The sequence below is a fragment of the Pagrus major genome, chromosome 23 (assembly GCF_040436345.1).
Source record: "Pagrus major chromosome 23, Pma_NU_1.0".
Lineage (NCBI taxonomy): Eukaryota > Metazoa > Chordata > Actinopteri > Spariformes > Sparidae > Pagrus > Pagrus major.
The window spans coordinates 1,402,172-1,422,962 of record NC_133237.1 but is presented as its reverse complement, the minus strand read 5'-3'; the positions used below and the strand labels follow the sequence as shown (position 1 = coordinate 1,422,962).

Genomic DNA, 20,791 nt, shown 5'->3' with positions numbered 1-20,791 from the left:
TGCACATGGCAGCACTCAACACGTAAAACAAAACCTGTGGTGAAGAAAATTCCTAAAACCTGCTTCTGCTCAGCGACTTGTTAAACGATGGACTCCCCCGGAGCTAACAGTGCAGCAGAGAGGCTACTCTCACTGCTGGACTTATAACATTAATAACACAGCAGAGCACACACCCTTATTTTGTTGTCCACATACACGCATGCATTAATTAATTAATTAATTAACGGCATTAATTAATTAATTTATTGATTTATTAATACTTTGAACTTTTTAAAATAAAAAGGCTGCAGATTGCTTATCTTAATTTCCAGTTGTGTTTCATATTGTATTTCAGCAGATTTAGGATTAACCAATTAATGGTTTAGCACACTATAAACTACAGCAAAAAAAATAACATAACTTTTCCATTCATTGAATTGATAACCAATTTTGAACGGAGAAATGTTTTGAACTGAAAATCGATTCTGAATTGGACAGGACACCCAAAAATCGGAATTAAATCGAAATCGAATCAAATCATGACACTGCCAAAGATTCCCACCCCTACTGGGCATGCACGTGCCGTTGTAAACAGGAAGCAGATTGTATCTTGTTGCTTAACTACAGAAAATACCATGAACGAGGCAGGGAAATCTTCACAGTGTTAACTTGTCAGCAAAATATTGTCAGCAACCGTTTTTGTTTCTCTTTTCCATCATTGTATTGTCAATGTCTGTTTGTGTCTTTCTGAATATAAAGTTAAACAATATAACATCTGTTCCATCACTGTACAAATTCAAAGGCCTACTCAATTATCATAACACATACTCCAAGTTCACATTTGCCAATGATGCTACAACCACTAATAAACGTGTGTGTTTACATCATCGTTTCCCAAAAATCTCTGTTTCTGCCTGTCGGTTTCTGCACATCAGACGTAACACTGAATATGGAGTTTCTGAATGTTCACCCTGGAAGAAGTTTTCCAAAAGCTCCGTTTTCAGTGACCTAAAACACTGGTTAAATGTGTTTGAAAGGCCAAATCGCGTAGAAAAATCTTCATTTTGAGAAATACCCACGTACGTGGGTGCAACAGCCACACACTTTAGGCGATGAGGCTCATTTCTCGTACCTAACAGACATTTCATGGCCACTTTCTGTACGTCTGCATTCCAGCAGACTTAGCCTGAGAGAATTCCCCACAGTTTACAACATTGTTATATTAAACATGAGGTTGCCAGGGGAGCCCGAAAATGTAAAAAAAAAAAAAAAAACAAAACCCTGATTGTCCACACGATGGTGGTTTTGACTGTGTTGAATCACTCAGTTTATTAAAGGAATAGTTCACTCTAGAATGAAATTCAGTCATTATCGACTCACCCTCATGCTGATGAGAAGTCCGGTGTAGTTTCTTATTCCTCAAAGTGCAGCTGGAGACCCGCGGGGGTACCCTCCGGCAGGAATAATCCATATAACGAGCGTCAATTGTGCCCGAGAGGAAAAGGTCCATAAAACTACACAAAAACTTTGTAATATTCCTCCATACTGCTCATCCGCTGCAATCCAAGTGTCCTGAAGTGGCGACATCCAGAGTTTACTCGAAACGACGTCATTTAGTACATTTTTCTAGCCTAAACAGTCACTATGCTATATCTGCCTGGAGGCACGCTCCGCATTCACGCGAGTCTCCCTCACAGCCGATTGCACCACGGAAGCCGCGCCGGACAAGATGAACGAGACTCGCGATAGATACACACCGGTATTTACATCCAGCTGTGAGCGACCGTGCGACACACAAACACAAGAGGGATCTGCCTGCACTAGTGATTTGAAACTTTGAAACTCACAGCATGATCTTTCCCCTAGCACCACAGTAGGGTCACAATGTCAATTTTGCACACAATATAGGATATGTATCTGAATTGTAGTCTCACTAGAAATAACAAATGTTTCAGTGTGTTGGTTATTATGAACACTTTGTGGTCTTACTGTGATCCATGGTTGGATCCATGCCTGATTATTCCACATCAGATCAATTTTAAGATCATTTTTACCAACATCTTTAGAAAAAAAAAAAACAGAAATAGAATGAATTTTCCTTCTCTGGTCCTGACTGTGTCTTTAAAATGAATCACTTTTCATATTTAACTTGAAAATCTGAAATTTCAATGTGGGCATGTTTAATCTATGGTCCAAGTCTATTAGAGACAAATTGCTTCTTCTGTGATGTAGTTCTAGGTCCACAAGATGGTGCACAAAAACCACATAAAGACAGTCTCTACACAGGCACACTGAATGCATGCATTATTCTAAAAGTCAATCTCAGGCAAAAGAATGGTGTTATAAATGTTAATCTAGATCTAAACTAGCTTCACATTGGACTCGAAGAGTGTGCTGAAAAAAGAAACAATATAATAGCTTTAACCGAACATCAAGGTGTTACATAATACTTAACCTGAATGAAGCCTTAGGAGTTAGTGTTTGTAGGGAGTATGTTTAAAAGCTGGATGGAGCTACAACACTGAATACTGCAACCGGCTCAAACACTGTCAACCTTGTGGTTTTATCTGAGCACTGGCTCTGAACGCTGAGGCAGTCTCCACAATTTATAGACATAAACAAGAGTGAACAATAAAGCAGAGTTTGTTAAGATTACATTGTAGCATTAGGTCATGAAGAGTGACCAAAAGTAACAATTATATAGCATTTGCTAAATGATGGCTTGAAGTAAAATAACACAAAACAATAATGATTTGCCAAACGATATGGCAAAAACGAAGATGGTGAAAACGATTTTGGCCTTGCTGTACTTACATGTTGTTTTGTCATGATGATTGGAGGAGAAAAGAGAACTAGGCCACACAACTTGTCAAAAAAGATTTTTACTTAATTATAGATATTATATGGTTAATTCAGGGAATTAATGTAAAGTTGTCCATTGTCCAACTTGATGACATCTCTTTCATATGGGACCCAAGAACAACCATGGCTGCAGTTTTTATTTCATGCTGTTATCTCAAAGATTACGTAAAAGATTTTATTATCTTAAGATAACAAAGCTCGCTCTCTTGTGATAGTGGGTTAATTACCGTGTTATTTTGAGGAAAACAAAAAATTTTGCTTTCCTGTGACAATGTGTTGAAAAGCGTGTTTTCTTGATAAATAAATTATTACCTTATAATCTTGGAATAAAGGCATTTAAAGAGATAATTGCAAATACAGCCACTTTTGCTTTCATACAATCACAAACAGCTTGCAATGATACACCATCAACCACAACAATACAACCTCCTGCTTAAAGCTATAGTTGGTAATCCTGTTCAGAAACACTTTTTGTTATACTGGGTGAAATGGCCCTTCCATCCTGAGAGTAGTCAATACGTAATGTGTTCAGAAAAAGGAACAGAAAAAATCAGACCTCTGTGGCAGCTGCAGGCCTGTAAAAACTCTGACCAATCCCTGCCTCTTGGTCCGAGTGGAAAGAACCAATCAGATGCCTTCATGTCTCGTCCTGCCCGTGCCCCCCGCTGTCCCTCCCTCCTCCCTGCATGCACTCATCACGTGTCACTGTTGCCGGAAAGAAGCAGGAGAGAACAGTGGCAGAGAAAATGCAGCCAAAAGTAGCACTTCCAGCGTTACTTGTAACGGCTCGCCCCGCTAAACGGGCTAAGAAAAGAAAGCCGGAGGCAGAAAAGGCTGCAACGAAAAAGGCTTTGGATAAAGCCAGAGGGAAAACCAGAGTCAACATCAGTTCAGCTTTTGATTTGCTTCAGGGGGATTTATTTTCATGAAATATGTAACATTAGGCAACTTAGCTACTTTTGTAGCTCATATTAGCCCAATGCTAACATTAGCTTCTCTGTCTCGTAAGCCAGCCTGCCCTGCTGACTCCTACTGTCAGATGCGCGTTCAAGTTTGTGGGGGCGTAGCTTCTTTCAAATCTTGCTAGCTCTCCAACATTACCAACTATAGCTTCAACATTGTGCAGGTTCCCATTCCCAACCAAAACAGCTCTGACCCATTAAGGTATGGTCATAAGACCTCTGCGGATGTCCTGTGGTGCCTGGCACTGGGAGAATTGTAGTGGATCCTCTGGATCCTGTATGTTGGGGGGTGGGGCTTCCATGGATCAAACTTGTTCCAACACGTCCAAACCTTGAGCTCTTTGTCACTTCCCTCGAGCCGTTCCTGTGCAGTTTTTGGGAAGTGCCGTTGCCATAAGGGGGTGAACTTGGTCCACAACGGTATTTGAATGGGTGGTGCATGTCAAGTGGTGTCCACCTGAATGACAGGACCCAAAATTTCCTCAGCAGAACATTGCATTGTAACGAGAAGATCAATGTTACTCACATCCCCTGTCAGTGGTTTTAATGTTGTGGCTGATCGGTGTATTTTGTGTTTGATGATAATAGCTTCCAATAGCTTCATTTGCACTTTCCTGGAAAAAATAAATAGTTTAGAACTATTAATAACAAAAGTCAAGTCGAGTTATTTGCATATGGTTAGTTGTGTTGAGTTTAGTAGCTGTTAATGTTAATCACAATAAATATCAAGAAGATGTTATGCAGTAATGGTTCATTAACACTTTTTTGTCTTTTTTTTCCCAACATGAAAGACTTAATGCTGTCTTAAAGCCTACTCCATATTGGCAGGAATGAAACTATGGAGAAGAAGTGATGACTTCATTCATATTATATTGGTGGCCTAAAAGTTGTCACATTTAAGCAGACTAAAAGTTATGGACTCAGCTAACAAAACAGCCACAATGTAGATATTTAATTGCAGAATACAAACTCGACTCAGGTTCATAAATCCCAAAATTCTTAGAAAAAAAAACAAAAAACAGAGTAGATGACAATGGTTATGCTAGTTTTAAACTGATTAATTATGTATCACCATTTATCTTATGGATCCTGTTGCTACATTACAACTTTCTAAAAAGCATCTTACACTGATATTGATGAGTTTCAAACAATAAATTAATGTTTATTTTGGTTTGAATTAATCAAATTTTTTAGGTATGCCACTTGACATGACTACATATATCATCTCCAGGTTCTTTCTTAACTAATTATATGAGTTTGTCTACAATTGCCCCATAGTCTATGTTTTCTGTTTAATGCCAAATAATTGTTCTTTCCAAGGAATATCCTTGGAAATTAGTGGGAAATTACAAGATGTATAAAATGAACAATAATCCCAAAAACCTTATAATTTGCTGTGCTTTATTCAGTTGCCTCACAGTGGTTTGGTCCACTGCCAATCAACCTGCACCTCTCACACCTGTCTCACCTGCGTCTTTCAGTGTGGTGCTGGTGGACTATATTAGGTAGATATTTTGGTATTTTAAGTTAACCTTAAAGAAAGGTGCTATTTTTCTCTTGTCAGAAAGTTTTAGGTTTAAGCACAAAAAACACATGGTTTGGGTTAGAAAAACACAGTGCTTTCAAATAGCTCCCCGTTTCAGTCACCCCAAACACCACTGTAGATGTCCTGAGGTCTTGGTAAAAACACCTGGTTTTGTCGCTAGAAAATTTGCTGGGTCGACCTTAAAAAGGGGGGGTTTCCCCTTCAGGAATTGCTGTTGAGAATGTTTTCTGTTTATTGTCCCCCCCAACAGTGAAATATCCGCCCTCCCAAAATAATGTGACACATTTCATTTGACTTTTATTGCATATCCATGCACAGTTGAATAGTTGTAAAATGTAGGTGCTTTCTATATTCATTTACTAAGTAATTGTTTATGGTTTATAAAGCATGCCATTGTTTTAATTAATGACGCTTCTAATAGTATGACAGTTATTACATTTTACCCACAAATGCACTCAATAAAACCACAAATATGCTCAATATTTTCTATTGGTACTTTTGCTACTCTTCCTACCCTTTAAATGAAATGCTCTTATACAATGATGTACGTTTTAAGGAAACATCCTTATGAATCATTTTTATGACCAGTACCTATGAAATAAAGCCTACAACATAATACTACAATATACTATCACATACAATACCAAACAATGCATTTGAATACCATTACAAACATGTTCATATTGAAATAATCCTATACAAAATGAAATGGTCAGTTTGTTCATTGTACAAGTCTATTCTCAACATCTTGGGTGAGACTTGACTGCAGAAAGACCACTGGAAATACTGCTGTGTAAAAATAAGGTTCACATCAAGTTTATAATTATATGCAAAGCTTTGCACACACACAGACTCATCATAAAGTTGATGTTTTACTGTGTAGTGTGTACATGTAGAGAAACTATAATAAAGTTAAATCCCAGTTAAGCTCAGTGTCTTTCTTATCAGAGAAAATGAAAAACTCTTTCTTTCTCAACATTTTTATCCAGACTTGCAGAATTAATAAGCAGTTTGAATTTTATCTCCATCACATGTGACCTGCTATGCATTAATTATTGATCACCTGTTTCTATGCTAGTGAGACATAATTGCCTTCTGTAATGTGAACCCTTCATCAAATTTAAACATTTATATTGCTTATCTTTCTGCCTAACCCCTTGGCTAAATTTTTCTAATTACACCAATCAAATTGAGTTAGAGAGTAATTCTTCTCTGTGCTTCAATTAGAAAGCAGGGATGGCATGCATATTTCACTTGATCCTTAAGTACTTTACTTCCAACAAGGTGAAATGATGAATAATGGTTGATGTTGCTACTTCATTTTGTTCAAGGAAAGCATTTGCTCAATTATAATGGACAGCTAACATGGATATACATTTATTTATTAAAAAAAAATAAAAGAAAAAAACTAAATAAAGCAACCTTCAGAATAAAATGTAATAAAACAAACAAACAAAAAAACAAAAAACAAACATGTGACACCAAAACTCAATTATTGAATTTCAGTTACAACATCAAGCATTTGAAATCAAAGGAAAATTCTGATATTAACATCATTACAAACAAAAATCCACACTGAAGAGGAGTTTAAAAGTAGGGAATGTATGAAAGTTGATTGTTGAGTCTCATTTGCAGTTTGGTTAGGTTTAGACACAAAAATTTGCATTAGCAAAATATCATGCTTTGGCCAACTGCATCAGCAAGATACTGAGCTGTTCTTAAAAATGGATCTATGCGTGATCTATACAGACTTATGTTCAGTTGGGTTTTTGGCCTTGTAACTGAGAACTACAGACAGGGTCGAGAAGTCAGAACGTTTTGAGAGACAGACTAACACATTTTTGGTTTTGCTCTTTTCGTGGGATTTGATGTCACTAAATAAAATGTTGAATAACACACAGAGCAAATCATACTCGGCCCATGACATACAGTACACTACAGTGCTGAGGTAAAATCAAAACTGTCAGACAATTTGCAATCTGGCCAGCTTGCTAATAAATTTTGAGTCTTTTAGTCATTAAAAAATTTAAAAGATGAAACAGACGAGAACATCTTGAGAAAACAAAACTTTATTGATGGTTATTGATTAGTGGAAGAACCATAGTACATGCACATACAATGACTGGGTAGGAAGCATTTTTTTGAACCACAACAGCTACTGGAAGCAGAGTTTGTATGAAGTAGTTGCGGAGTCAGACATTCAGCATAGAGAGGACTACAAGTTGTCCAAGTTCTGATTGACGGTTGTCACACGCAGCACACAGACAAAGGTTGGAACCAGCGGAGCCATGTAGCCCCGAGGCTTACTGCTGCCTTTTTTTATAATGGGATGCATCTGAGATTTTTCTTATCTAATTTGTTATAAATACAAAAAGGGAGATATTTAACAACACCACTAATTGGGAATAGTTGTAAACAGAATGTGGCACAGGAAGCAACCTGTAGGCTGTCTTGCAATGCAGCTGTAGCAGAGCTCCTGTTGCCTGTGTAGCGCTTTTCAAATACACTACAGATTAATTCCTTTAACTTCTATATACATCATAGATTAGCCTGTTCACAAATCATTTATTTCTCATATTTATTTATTATTGTAATATTCAAACAGTTAATTCTCAAAGAGTAAAGGTTGAGTTCTAGAAAACAACAGAAGTGATGTCACATTAAGATTGACATGAGAGGAAGAGAAAGAATCAGAAATTATAGACCTGATTAAAAAAACAGCTAAAAAATACACCTACAGCACTGATATGTCTCAGGTTTATGTGAAAATTACATGTGCAAAATGGTACAGCTGACAAAACAAATCGATGATTTAGAGTATCTACATTGTGATTATATTATCTGAAAAGAATGAATAAAAATCTGAATATGATTTGATAGAAAATGAGATAGCTCGCCCTAACAACTGATCTACTTATCTAAATCTAAAACATACCATTGTGTATTTCATATAAGAGAACATCTTCACTGCACAGTTCAAATAGAATACATTGTTATATTATTACACTTTATCCCCCTTTAATTTTAATTATAATAGAAAATAAAAGAAACAAGGCAAACCAAAATGAACAAAAGATAAAATAGACACAGTGGCACTGGCCACTGCTATATATATATTTTAAATCTCTCCTGTAATATAAAAATCATCAGTTATACCAATGAATATATTGGAAGTTTATATAAAAAACATCGTAACATACGTCTGGATGGCCAACACTACTTTGTATGGAAGAGGATTAGTGCCACAAAACATTTAATCTTTGAATTCTGAGTCAAAAATCTGTGATTAAAGTCTGACTCACTACCCCAGGATCCCAACATTTTCCTTAGAGTAATTCAATTAATGTAATTTCTAAGTAAAAATATTTTTTTTTACTTGTGGCCCTAATTCTTTTTCATATCCCAGCATGTGCACAAAGCAATTGGATCGTTGAACAGTTTAGTTGCCATGGCAATCCTTTTTTTTTTTTTTTTAAATCTCATAATTCATATCTATGTAGAATCTTGACTATACACATAAACACACCAGATATGTCCACCAGTTCCTTTGGCTTGAAGTGATGTAAGATAAAACCACATTATTTAGTCAATAAATCTACGAGTGGAGAGAGAATACCGTGGTGACTCACACCATTCTCTCCCCAAAAAGAAACCAAACTAAACCTCTATAATCTATGGAAGCTGGGAGCAGCTGCGATTGCTCATTTTGTATTGTAATTTTGGTATTTTTTTTAGAGGGATAACGATAACTATGGAAGAGCGAGGATCCCATTATTAGAGAAACAGTTTGTTGCATTTTTTTCATCAAAGTTAAAGAAGCATCTTGTTATAACTAAGAATCTTGCTATTATAAAAATGAATTGCATTCACCAAAGGAAAAAAAAAGGAATGACGATGAGATGTTTATGATGATTATTATGAGTAATTATTGTCAACATCTCCAATCAATGTAGTCATAGAAGCTGATGCTGTAGGTAAATCCCTGAAATAAGGTCTGCTTAACACACACACATTTTGTTCTATGACATTAACTATGTCAGTAAGTACCTCTCGTATAAAGAGCATATGTATCTTTAAAATGGTGGTTGCTAACAAGTGGCTAAATGTGACTACAGAGGTTGTTGGGGACATTAAATGTCATCCCACTGAACTTGGAGACTCAACTTCTCACTAGTCCGTCTTTACAGGCTGACTTTCATTGCAATCTATTTTAACTCTAACTGTCCAACTTGTAGATTTAGCAATTTATACTACGTATGTGGTGTGGTAAGAAGCTTAGTGGTGGTGATGTTGAAGTCCTGCAACCGCAGTGTAGTTTGTTTGTAGCCTAACACTAGCTTTTTACTTCGGGTAATTCCATTTACACAAAATAGCATTATAAAAGTGGTGTTCATTTGTTAAGATTATGTTACTGAACAAAATGTGTAAGTATCATAAATTTGCATTTGCCACACATACATTTTCTGCAATAATCCCATATCCAATCCAAAAATCCTAAAAACTTGTTGTTGCGATGCAAATTTTCGGGTTGGCATACAAAATACTTCATCCATGCAGCACTCTATCTGGTCAGTTCAGAATGGGCATGTTGAGCTTTTATTTAATGTTAACAGCTGTGTTTTGGTGTTGAGTGTAATATTTATGCAGTTAGAGAGATATCTGTTAATCACTGTAAGCTCATACATAACTCACAAGTTCAGATGCTGTATGAGCATTAAGTGATCAGTCAAAAAACGAGTTGTACTATTGGATTGCACTGTTATACAAACAGCTTGGGTTCAAGTTTACCTGCTGCCGGGTGCTGACAGCAAACAGCAATCAAGCAAGAGCCATAATGTATGTATACAAGTTCAAAAATATTTCAAATATGCCATGTAGTTATCATTACTACATTGGCAGCTCTCAGCCAACTCTGACTTGTGAGCTGAATGGGAGAGATTGAACAGATGGAATGCATGTGGCTAGCAGTTTGGGCATTATGTACAACCAACAAAAGCTATTAATAAGACAGGCTAAACAACATGCATGATTGACCAAACAGATTTAGCCCAAAAATCAATGTCTGTGGGCATTAAATATAACTTATGTTGGAAAATATTTATACTTGAAAAATGAATCAACAAAATCAGAATCACATGGACATTTTCAGTAACACTTTGTAAAAACCATCATCAATAAATGCTAAATTTATAATTCTTAAACTAGTAATAAAACTTTAGTTAATAGTTAATTCACTATTAAAACGATTGTTTATTTTATTTATTCATTTAAATAATATATTTGTAAATGGTTAATAAATACTGTGTATTTCATCTATAAATTTTATTTGGATGGCTATTATATAGTTTTAACTGATGTTTACAAACTTTTACAACTGCCTTATAAACAAATTATAAAGCATTAAATTCTTTGATAATAGTGACATAACTATTAACTAAAGATTAACTATACGTTTAGCAATTATTATTGATGGTTATTATAAGTGTTGCCCCATTTCCTTTCTTTGTGAATGTAATGCAGTTTCATATGTTAATAACAAACAAAAAGAAGACTTCATGTGACACAAATTGGGCTACAATACGTGCAAATTTCATGATTATGCAAGCACTACATAGGATTTTGTTTTTGGAAGGAATCATTATTTTTGTCAAAATAATTATCAGCATGTGATGATAGTGAAGTTAGAGTCACAAGTAAGAGTCTATTCCCGAGGTAACAAGATAAAAAAGTTGTGATCTCAAGATTATAAACTTAAAAATAAAAATCCTGGCTGCCCTCAGCTTCTCAAACATACCAACCCTGCCCTCAAAAGGGTACATTTTTTCCAAGGCTTCTTTACTTCCTCTTAAAACAACAGAAAAAAATTAACTATCATTACTAAACTGACAGAGGAAGTGCCAAAGGAAGCTGAGAGAAGTAAAACAACAGCACTTGACTAGCATAGTCACTTTAACACTTACAAAACATAAAAACCCGGAAGTTTGACTATGACCTATCTTACAGGGTTGGAGTTCTATACAAGCCCTAACAATTTGTATCAGATAAATATTTCCTTTGTGTCCTAATCATTACTAGTAGCTCTCTATTAGTATCATGGAAAAACCTCTACAGCTGATAATCTATGTTTAAATCTTTAGAAATTAAAAACCCACAATATCAAAATACACAGCACAAAATATCTGAGGTATAAGATGAAAAATATCAGCTGTCATTTCATTTGTATTCTTTTTTCTTACTTCTCTCTTAGGAGATGCTGAAATGATGCACAAACTGCATGTATTGCAATACCCAGGCCTCAATAACATCTCTCCTCTGATAACTTGGTTTCTCTGTCATTCTCATTCGCTCACACAATCGCGCTCACACACACTTTCTGTCTCTCCTGTTGGAAGGTTGAGTATGGGTTGGAGGTGTTGCTAATAGGGTGCGAAGCGGCTGTAGCCCCCCCGGTATATACTTGCTTGGAGAGAGGACAGCACTAGCCCTACGTCGTCGGCATGGCTCCGAGTTTTGGCATCTGTCAGCGGGGCGAATGCATTCTGAAACACACACATACATGTACAAACACAGCAACACACACATACACATACACACACACACATATACACCCACAAGAAAATGCAAAAACACATACCCACATATTTATTGAAACACCAAGGTCAACATACAAAAAAGGGCATGAAACACACGCACACACAAACACACACACACATACACACACGTGCACACACACACACACACACACACACACACACAAACCTTGTTAGCCCCTCTCGGTCCTGCACAAACTACAAACCAAAGTTTCAACATTACGTTACCGTTATTCCAGTGCAAACCCATGGGGGATGAATAGACCAATGACCGGAGCAATCGTCATGCAGCAAGCACAGCGAGACGCTTCATGCCAGGGGTACATGCCAACAGCTATGTGAAAGAAATATAGTTAATACAACCATGAACAAGTGCAGGAAAAGATGAATCAAAGAAAAGAAGTCAGAGGTTGATTTTAGCAAAATTTGAACCAGGACGGCTGAATCTGTTGGATGGATCATGCTGGTTTTAACTGGGAGGAGGTGATGGAGATTTTAGATCATTTTAGATATATTATGAAATGTATTTGTTTATGTAAAATTCACTGTTTAATCCGTGTATCTTTTTCCAAGCTTTTTATCAAGCTGAAAAGCTAAATAAAAAGAGAATACATGACTTTATTCGTCTAAAAAAGAACTCCTTTCTCAGACCAAGACTAAGCCAGACTTGCTCTTGGCACAGTAATGTTGGCTATGTCTCGGCCAATTTGGTGGTAAGGGTGTGTTGGTGACGGGCAAGGAGAGGCTTTTTGCCAGCACAGGTAATATGTGTATTAGAGACAGATGTTAGCCAACAGTGTTGCTTTGAAATGCAGAGTGTGTGTGCAGGTAAAGAGGGGGGTGTAAGCATCTTGGTGTTGAGGGCCCAACTCAACAAAACCCAGTTATTGAGAGGAATCCCATTTGATCATCATGTAGTCTGACCTGCACTCTCACACACAATTCCATAGTGAAATCTTGTTCTTTCCTTGACTATACTGAAAACTTGAGTATACGCATAAACAGGCCAATATTGTGAATATCTGTAAGAAGAAGTAGGAGAAAAATTACTTCATTATTTTCTGAGGGGCATATAATATGTTTACTGGCAGTAGATATACAGTGAAGGTGGCTAGCAGCAGCTAACATTCTAGAATGCTGCTTGACTACACTGTTTACTTTGGCCCCATTTCACACCTGCGCCTTTTAGCCATGTGTTTAGTCATTTTTTATTGGATAACCTCACAAACTCAAGGTAAACCCTGCCCATGTTTCCCTCACTTGCGCCTTTTCTTTGCACATCAATCCCTTCTACTAAAGACCTGAGGAGAGTTGCAGGAAAAGATGTCCCAAATGGTTTAGTGAAAGTAGAAATTAAAAATATCTAAGAACAACCCAACAGACTGTTTTTCAGCCTCATCAGCCTCATTGTCATGTGTGACAAATCAGAAAAGAAATAAAATCTAAAAACTCGAGAGAAATACATTTAAGTCAAGTTAAGTTAAACTGCTGTGATGCTGTCATGCATTTCCAAAGCATCCTGATGAACTACAACATTCAGTCACTAACATATTTCTAATAAAGGGGTAAGTCTGTTTGAGAAAAGACTTCTACAAAGACTGTTCATGTATCCTCGTCCATAATGCTTCGCACTCCTCACCCCTCAGAGCAGTAAAAGGGAATTTTGAATGTCCTGCATGATGGCGGACTGAAACCATTTCATGGTCGAACATGCAGCAATCGAATCTGGGAACTGGGAAACACACAGCCTGACACCCATTACACGGCCTAATGGTAGGTCAAAAATCATTCATTCATCATATTGGTAACAGCTTTCCATAGAAAGGCTCACCCAAACTGTGGTATATTTCACCATATGCAGTGATAAATGTTAGTGACGTAGACATGTACAATGATGGCATAACTGATAGACTTAATGAACAAAACTGAGAATTAAAACCTTTTTTTGAAATAAAATTTAAGTTTGTAGCAGCAATACATGGTAGCAGAAAGAATGCAAATTGTTTAAATGCTAGGTGTGGCACCATGGCTGATTGGTGGACTGACACTTTAACCTTATTTTGATGCAGGTAATTTTCTTTTGCTTGCAAACAGTTTGCTAATCAGTTACACAGTAGCTGGGCCTGAATTTCTGTTCAAATCCACGTTGTTTTACCAGTAAGTTCCAACAATCTTTCCCTCCAGTCGGCCCAGCTTTCTTACTCACTTCTCTCCTCCTTTGCCTCCTCTCTGCGGCTGTGGCACCACAAGGGATTTAATTATCAAAATGACTAATTATTTCATTACCAGGGAGTGTGGGGTGAGGTGGTATCCACCAAATTAGAAATATAATAACTAACATGGACTGGGCTGCCAAGGCATGAAGACATTCATCACCTTTTACAGGCGGGATTAATGTGTCATTTGGACCGCCGTTAGCAGCACAGACAAATTCAATTAAGTTTAAGTGAGGAGATGTCAGCGTTGCAAAAAAGCTCATGCACAGTGACTGAAGAAGAGAATGGGATGGGGGAGGGGGACGGTACTGTGTGGGGGAGATGAAATGGTGGGGAGATTTTAGACTTTTGTTGGCAAAATGTATTATACTTATATAGCTAACAATGCAGATGTTTCTAGTCAGTGAACCAATAGACACATTTTTTAATTTTTAGATGTTATAGTCATTATGGACAACCCAGTCTCACATGAAAATGTATAATAGCTATGTTGGTCCACAGGGCAACATGTAGTAGTTTCACAATAACGCCTCTTAAATTGTAACATGTCTACAATTTTTTTGGCCTATTCTTTTCTATTGCCTGCATCCACATCACGTGACCGTCAACTTTCTGGCAGCGAGAACAAAAAACATGGCTGCCATTCCTTTTATTTCCAGTGAAAAATGCAAAATTTTAAGAAAGGTATTACATTAAAATGTGTTTTGATGAAATTTTTATTGAGAAATATGCACTTAATTTCGTAATCCTTGCTAAGTGAATGTATGTGGTCTTTAGTTTGTTAGTTTTTAAGAAGATTATTGCTGGTTTTGCCAGAAAATTGTGTGGCTGTTACATATGATATCGTTGTTATGGTGGTTACTATAGACGCTGCTACGTTGCTATGGTGGTTGCTATGGACGCTGCTACGGCGGAAACCACGGCTTGCACTTTGTTTGTATCGTTTTTTGCTTCGTGTAGTTATCTGGGCTGTTATATTTTTTGTGTTTTTTTATGTAGCTGTTTGATGGTGCTCTTTCAATAAAAAATGGCAATTTTACAGCGCCCCACAGATGACGTATTTTATCTTCTTCTGTGGATTTCCGATGACTAATGTAACCCGGACATGAATCGCCATTGTTTCGCCAATTTTAAATTTATACATTTCAAACCTTATCCACCACTATGTGAGAGAGAAATGGGCACTTGGTCAATTGAGATCAATTTATATAGAGTATATATTTATAATTTAGTCAGTACAGTAAATGTTTTGCGTCAGTCCTGTGGGCGGACCAGAGGACCCGCTACCCAAAAGTATGCTCCTAACTGTCGAGTTAAATGATATCTAAACATTTCTCATCACAAAAACACCAAAGTGTTCTTGATCAATCAACAATACGAATAGGTTAATGAACAAATGAAATTTTTGTTTGTCAACAGATTTAGCTCTGAAGGTTACTTATTTTGGTAACTTAATAGATTTGATACTGAGACCCCTGCACCCCCTGATGAAACCACCATCAATCCTACTGCTGTCTACCAACTACCACCTTCTCCACCCCCTCCTCCTCCTTACAGCCTTTTATCCTTCTGTGAGTTCCCTCCCGACTCCTCCTCCCCTAGTCTCCAAACTCACTACACACTACAACCAATTGACTCTACACCTCCCCCTCCCCTACCTGTCACCTCTACAGTGAGCATCACAGCTGACCATGTTAGGAGACAACAGGTGAGACTCCACTCGGGCAAGGCTGCGGGTCCTGATGGTGTCAGCCCCAAGGTGCTCAAAGCCTGTGCCCCCAAGCTATGTGGAGTACTTCATCATGTCTTCAGCATGAGCATGAGTCTACAGAGGGTCCCTGTGATGTGGAAGATGTCCTGCCTTGTCCCTGTGCCAAAGACGACGCATCCCTGTGGCTTCAAGGACTACAGACCTGTGGCACTGACCTCCCACATCGTGAAGACCCTGGAGAGACTCATCTTGGAGCAGCTCCTGCCCTTGGTCAAACCACTCTTGGACCCCCTTCAAAGACCAAGGAACTGGTTGTGGACCTGAGGAGGACCAAGGTGCCGTTGACCCCTGTTTCCATCCAGGGGGTCAGTGTGGACATTGTGGAGGATTATAAGTACCTGGGAGTCCACATTGATAATAAACTAAACGCCCTCTACAGGAAGGGACAGAGTCGTCTCTATTTTCTGAGACGACTGACGTCATTCAACATCTGCCGGACTATGCTCAGGATGTTTTATGAGTCTGTGGTGGCCAGTGCTATCCTCTATGCTGTTGTGTGCTGGGGCAGCAGGCTGAGGGTAGCGGATGCAAAAAGACTGGACAGACTGATCTGCAAGGCCATTGACGTTGTGGGAGTGGAGCTGGTCTCTCTGAAGGTGGTGTCAGAGAGGAGGACGCTGTCCAAGTTACATGTCATCTTGGACAATGGCTCCCATCCACTCCATGACGTGGTGGTCAGCCACAGGAGTGCATTCAGCACTAGACTAATCCCACCAAGATGCACCTCAGAGCGCAACAGGAAATCATTCCTGCCAGTGGCCATCAAGCTGTTCAATTTCTCGCTCTGAGTGTCAGACACAAAGTTTTCAACTTTGGCATTATTCAATTTATATATGTATATTTATTCTAGTGGAGTCTACATTTCTTGTATTTTTGTTTTGTTTTTGTTGTTCTTGTTTATATATGGATATTATTATTATTATTATCATTATTATTATTATTATTAGAAGTAGTAGTAGTATTGTTACTATAATTATTATTATTATTTTTTCTGCATATTCTGAACTTTGAATGGGAGCAGCTGTAACGTAAACAATTTCCCCTCTAGGATAATAAAGTATTTCTGATTCTGATTCTGATTTCTCTCTCACATAGTGGTAGATAAGGTTTGAAATGTACAAATTTAAAATTGGCGAAACAATGGCGATCAACGTCTGCGTTACACTAGCCGTTGGAAATCCACAGAAGAAGATAAAATACATCATCTGTGGGGCGCTGTAAAATCGCTGTTTTTTATTGAAAGAGCACCATCAAATAGCTACATAAAAAAACACAAATTTTATAACAGCCCAGATAACTACACAAAGCAATAAACGATACAAACAATGTGCAAGCCGTGGTTTCCGCCATAGCAGCGTCCATAGCAACCACCACGGCAATGTAGCAGCGTCTATAACAATCACCACAGCAACGATATCATATGTAACAGCCCCACAATTTTCTGGCGAAACCTGCAATAATCGTCCTAAAAACTAACAAACTAAAGACCACATACATTCACTGAGCAAGGATTATGAAAATAAAGTGCATATTTCTCGATAAAAACATTTTAATGTAATACCTTTCTTAAAATATTGCATTTTCACTGGAAATAAAAAGAATGGCAGCCATGATTTTTGTTCTCGCAGCCAGAAAGTTGACGGTCAAGTGACGTAGACGCAGGCAATAGAAAAGAAAAGGCCAAAAAAATTGTAGACATCTCACAATTTAAGAGGCGTTATTGTAAAACTACTACGTTTTGCCCTGTGGACCAATGTAGCTATTATACATTTTCATGTGAGACCGGGTTGTTATGGACCCCTCAGTCCTGCACACAATGGAAGCACATTTTTGAGTGTTCAGTTGTTTTGAAGTAATCCAAAACGTTGAAATGACTTACAGGAGAATATTATTGTTTCTTTTGTTAATGGGTTAAGTTTTAAGGGTCTTCAGAAGGTGAATGTGGTGAAGAGGTTCAGTTTTTCTTTAGATGCACTTGGCCCCTATTGGTTAGTTGACTGCAAGCTGTAGCCTGTTTTCTATGGTGGAGTGAAGATGAATTGAGGAGTCTCACATCCTGAGAAAAGAAGCTGCTCTACAGTCTGGTGGTATGGCAGCGGACACATCTCTATCTTTTGTCAGATGGCAGCATGGTGAACAGAGTGTAGTTGGGTTTCCCTTCTTAGGTTTACATTGGACACTGCAAAGAAAAGATTTATCCATAATAAATAGGGATGTCCCGATCCCGATTGCGGGATCGGGATCGGGGCTGATATGGGCATTTTTTCACTGATCGGGATCGGCAATTTTGAACATGGACCCAAGCCCGATTATTTTTACGTTAGCTGTCGTCAACGGAGCACAATTTGTGGCAGAATGCAGTCGTGCTCGTAACGTTAGTCTGGAGAACCTGTCGATAAAATGTCTGCAGTGTGGAAATATTTCAAATTAGAAAGCGAAAGCGAAAGCAGTCCAACGGCAACACGTAACATCTGCAATACGACCGTTTCGCGAGCTGGTAACAAAAGAGCTGCATTTAATTCTACAAATTTGATACGGCACATAAACAAAAACATGAGTTCACTCAAACAATGCAGGAAAAGGCACCGAAGCAACAAACACTCGTGGATACTTTCAAAAGGAAAGGGAAATATCCTCGAGTCAGCGACATGGCCACAAATATTACAGAGAAGGTCACTGAATTCATCGCTCTGGATAACCAGCCCACCTCTGTGGTAGAGGATCAGGGTTTAGTTACTGCCTTTTTTACTTGTTGTTTTTGTTAAAAAAAAAAAAAAACTAATGAAAAACAATGTTGCAATAGGATATGCAGAATAAGAAGGAGCCATATGAAAGTATTTACTTTGTTTCAACAAAATAAAAAAAGCTATTAAGAACAGCTTGGATGCAGGTGATTTTTTTCTTAATGCAGCTGTATTATCTAGGAAAATATTAGTTAGGGCTAAGTATCGGATCGGGACTTGGTATCAGCAGATACTAAATATTAAATGACTCAGATCGGGATCGGGGTAAAAAAAAACCTGATCGGGACATCCCTAATAATAAACATTTTGTCTCATCCAGTGCACCGGATTTGAGGTAGCTACATGTTGTGATTAACAATTTAGCTGCCAATTAAAACCTTTATTTAGGCTTCTCAGCCATTTGATAGGGCAACATGATCATACACAGCATCTTTTTATGCTTTTAATGTTTTAAAATAAATATGACCACCAAAACTCAGCTGACATAATTAATGATCAGGTTTATGTTGCCATGTCTCTAGTCAACAACACCAAATGCAAGAATTGGTCATCCTTTATTGTTAGTTTTATAATTATAGTTAGCCATTATGTCCACTCTAATCCAGCCTGTGAACCAAGTATAACTCTGAACAATGTTGATAGAAGCAAGTGACATGCACTGCAAAAGAGGAGCTCAACTCTATCATGTATTGTGGAGACAAAAAAGTTTGGTTTCAGATACAAATTAGAGGCAGGAAGATGATGTGAAGAGAATGGCGAATGAAGAACAGAAATGTCTGGAAAGCATTATAGTCTTACCATGGCACCAACGCTGTATGTGGCTGCTGGAGTGAGTGCGTGGTTGTAGGGGTCGGTAGCATATACTCGTCCGTAACTGTAGAAACACATGAAATAAGAAATAACCAACAAAATATCGAATTCCTTATGAAAGTGCCAAAGTCATTGCTTTATCAACGAGTTCTCACTCCCAACTCATCAAATATAGAAGCTTGATAGTGGCCTTAAGCAGGGGGGGAGTGCTATTTGTAGTACACAAGTACTGGAGCACACCTAAAATGCATGACATGTGATGCACGCACATGGTGACATTATTTTCAACATTGTAAATTTTTACCTTTTAAGCTATTCCAAAAAATGAAAGGATGTTTTGCTGCCTTCATCCTTGCTAGTTAATGTTCTTGCTTGCCGTGCTGTAGCCAGGATTTTATAAATACTGTGGTCATGCGTAGGCCTACTAGAAGGAGCAGCATTAAAAGGGAATTAGAAAATCTTATTAAAAAGAAAAAAAATCTTTATATATATATGTGTATATATATATATATGTATATATATGTATATATATGTGTATATATATATATATATATATATATATATATATGTATATATATGTGTATATATATATATATATACACATATATATATATATATATATATATGTATATATATGTGTATATATATATATATATATATATATATATATATATATATATATATATATAAATATATGAGATAAAAAGTAATAATTAGTAGTTTAATTATGACTTTTTATCTCATAATTGTAATTATCTTTGTCATAACTGTGACTCATAATTTGAATTTCTATTTCATAATTTTGACAATGTATTTCATAATAATGACTTTTATTTCATAATTTTGAATCTTTTATTTCATAATTTCCGCCTTTTAAATCAGGAGTATGGCTTTTTCTCAAAAAATTATGATTTACCACAGGAATATTTTTTCATCATGCTATGTTTTCATCTTATCCTCTTTAACTTGTCTATCACCGTGACCCTCGCGCAAAGCCTGGCACAGGACACTTTTGGAGTAGGTGACAGTGTGTGACAGTGTGACTGCAGCATGTAGGCTCACATGTTTTCACACAATTCTCAACGAGATTCTGTCGGCCATCTTGTCCCTCTCCCTTCACATATACACAGACACATAGATACAGACATACCCACATACACACATCTGTGCTTGCTCATGTTTGCTTATTGCTTGTGTTGTAATGTATCTTAGCTATAGCAACAGATGTTTGTTGTATTAAGTGGGTTGATTTATTGCTCAATGTTTGTTTTTTAATAAACACTGTTGATTGTACAATAGCAGTTCTCTGTG

The 20,791-nt window shown here is 37.3% G+C and overlaps 1 protein-coding gene across 1 annotated transcript in view; it reads right to left on the bottom strand.

Moving 5' to 3' along the window:
- Nucleotides 1-11,328: 11,328 nt before the first annotated feature.
- The window catches only part of rbfox1 (RNA binding fox-1 homolog 1), a 196,655-nt gene continuing 187,192 nt past the window's right edge, over nucleotides 11,329-20,791 (bottom strand). Inside the window, exons 11-12 of the mRNA XM_073494853.1 lie at nucleotides 19,469-19,544; nucleotides 11,329-11,888 (exon numbers count right to left, since the gene is read on the bottom strand). Of these exons, the coding sequence (XP_073350954.1) occupies nucleotides 11,766-11,888; nucleotides 19,469-19,544 (199 nt within the window). The 3' untranslated portion in view covers nucleotides 11,329-11,765. The remainder of the gene's footprint in view (nucleotides 11,889-19,468; nucleotides 19,545-20,791) is intronic.